The sequence below is a fragment of the Pteropus vampyrus genome, unplaced genomic scaffold (genome assembly GCF_000151845.1).
Source record: "Pteropus vampyrus isolate Shadow unplaced genomic scaffold, Pvam_2.0 Scaffold494, whole genome shotgun sequence".
Classification (NCBI taxonomy): Eukaryota; Metazoa; Chordata; class Mammalia; order Chiroptera; family Pteropodidae; genus Pteropus; species Pteropus vampyrus.
This window is the reverse complement of record NW_011889275.1, coordinates 1-2,243: the sequence shown is the minus strand read 5'-3', so window position 1 is coordinate 2,243 and position 2,243 is coordinate 1. Positions and strand designations below refer to the sequence as shown.

At 61.6% G+C, this 2,243-nt stretch overlaps 1 protein-coding gene across 1 annotated transcript; it reads left to right on the top strand.

Moving 5' to 3' along the window:
* Positions 1–383: 383 nt before the first annotated feature.
* LOC105307417 (sialic acid-binding Ig-like lectin 13) lies at positions 384–2,236 on the top strand (the record flags this gene model as incomplete). Its single annotated transcript, XM_011382926.2, has 5 exons — positions 384–481; positions 545–925; positions 1,110–1,385; positions 1,574–1,621; positions 2,067–2,236. Coding segments are annotated over exons 1-5 (909 nt in total), but the record flags the coding sequence as incomplete, so codon positions are not given.
* Between the last annotated feature and the right edge of the window lie 7 nt (positions 2,237–2,243).

Here is a 2,243-nt window from a genome sequence, read left to right as displayed (position 1 = left end):
ATGGATGGATGGATGGATGGATGGATGGATGGATGGATGGATGGATGGATGTAGATAGATGATAAATAAATAGATGATGGATGGATGGATGGATAGATAGATAGATAATAGATAATAAGGCAATGGACCAGGAGTCAGTGTTGCCGGAGACTCACGTGTCCCATCCTCAGATGCCCTCAGCGGCCCTGGTCCCCGCTGTAGGGAAGCCCCTTGGGGAAGGGGCAGAGCCTGGGGTCTGCTCTCTGTCTGGTCCTCTCTGGGAGGGTCTCGGGGTCCCTGGGTCGTGGGGTGTCCATGCTCTGTGCAGAGGGGGGCTAAGCTCTTCTCTGAGGTTCCACTTCCTTGAACAAGGCGGCCCCGGGCTCCGCCCCGGCTTCCGAGTCCCCCCTCCACACACACCGCCTTCCTTCTCTTTTCTGCACGGAGCCCAGACGCCTCCAGGCAGAGATGCTGCCTCTGCTGCTGCCTCTGCTGTGGGCAGGTGAGTGGCCGCGGGGAGGGCGGGGGCGGCCTGGGGGCTCTGCTCACTTTCCTTTCCCCACAGGGTCCCTGGCTCAGGATGACAGATACCAGCTGGCAGTGCAGGAGTCCGTGACGGTGCAGGAGGGCCTGTGCGTCTCCGTGCCCTGTGCCTTCTTCATTCCTGCGATATATTGGACTAATGCTCCAGCTCACGGCTACTGGTTCCGGGCCGGGGCGAGGGAACAGCGGGATGCTCCCGTGGCCACAAACGACCCGCGTCGAGCCGTGCAGGAGGAGACCCAGGGCCGATTCCATCTCCTCGGGGACCCTGAGAACGACAACTGCTCCCTGGACATCAGAGACGCACAGAGAAGGGACACGGGGACCTACTTCTTTAGAGTGGAGAGAAGGCCTTATGTGAGATATAGTTACAAAACAAACCAACTCACTGTGCATGTGACAGGTAAGGCATGGGTCACAGAGAGGCCACAAGGGTGGCCCGGGCAGGGCTGGGATGCGTCCCCCTTCTTCTCTGGGAGGGACCCAGGGAGACAAGACGCTGGGGCTGGCCTGAGGCAGAGGCAGCTCTTGGGGGCACGCTTGCACCCCCACCTCCAGGGTGTGGGTCTCTGTCCTCTCCTCCCCAGCTCTGTCACAGACACCTGACATCAACATCCGGGGGACCCTAGAATCTGGCCACCCCAGGAACATTATGTGTTCAGTGCCGTGGGCCTGTGAGAGGGGGACGCCCCCCGCCTTCTCCTGGATTGGGGTCAACCTCACCTCTCTGGGTCCCAGGACTCCTCACTCCTCCATGGTCACCCTCACCCCTGGGCCCCAGCACCACGGCACCAACCTGACCTGTCGGGTGATCTTCCATGGCGGTGTGAGCACAGAGAGGACCATCCGGCTCAAAGTGTCCTGTGAGTGCCCAGCCAGGACGCTGCGTCTCTGAGGACCGTGGGCGTCGGGATCGAGAAGCGGGACCTGGGCGGGGTGCCTGGGGACTGTTCTCGGAGGCGTGACTGGGGTGGAGGTGGAGAGAGCTCCAGACCCCAGCACCATGCTCGTGGTCATACTGCAGGTGGCCAGTTACTTATTCCTGTTCCAGATGCTCCACGGAAGCTGCTGGTCCGCGTCTTCTGGGGAAATCGCACAGGTGAGCGGGGTGCTGGGGCCCCTCCTCCTCCAGCCGGCCGCAGTTCAGGCCCCCGAACGGCCTCTGCGTACCCCAGAGCCGACCCTGTTCCCTCGCATTCGGAGAGCACCACCGTGGCTCCCTCACCCTTCGGCAGGAGGCTGAGAGCCTCACACCCGTGTGCAAGCCTCCGGTGATCACACCCGTGTGTGCTGTTGCATATCAAGGTCGGCCTCCTGGGTGGTCTCCCCCAGGCCCGGATATAACAATTCTTCCTCAAACGTCCTCTCCTTTGTCCTGGGACCCTCGGGTTGCCTCTCCTCCCTCCTCCTCACGTTATAGATCTTCACCCTGACTGGCCTTCGCTTGCAATGCTAGTCTTACTATTTTCCCTTCCTGTGTCTGTGGGAGGACCGTGGACAGAAGGGCCTCTTAGCCCTGCCCTTCTGGCTCTCTGTTTCCGTAGTCCCAGAGGACCTGGCCAACGCCACCTCCCTGACAGTCCAGGTGGGCCAGTCCCTACGCCTGGTATGTGGAACCGACAGCGAGGCCCCTGCCAGGCTGAGCTGGTCCCGGGGAAGCCTGACGCTGAACCCATCCTATCCCTTGCACCCTGGAGTCCTGGAGCTGCGCCACGTGGTCT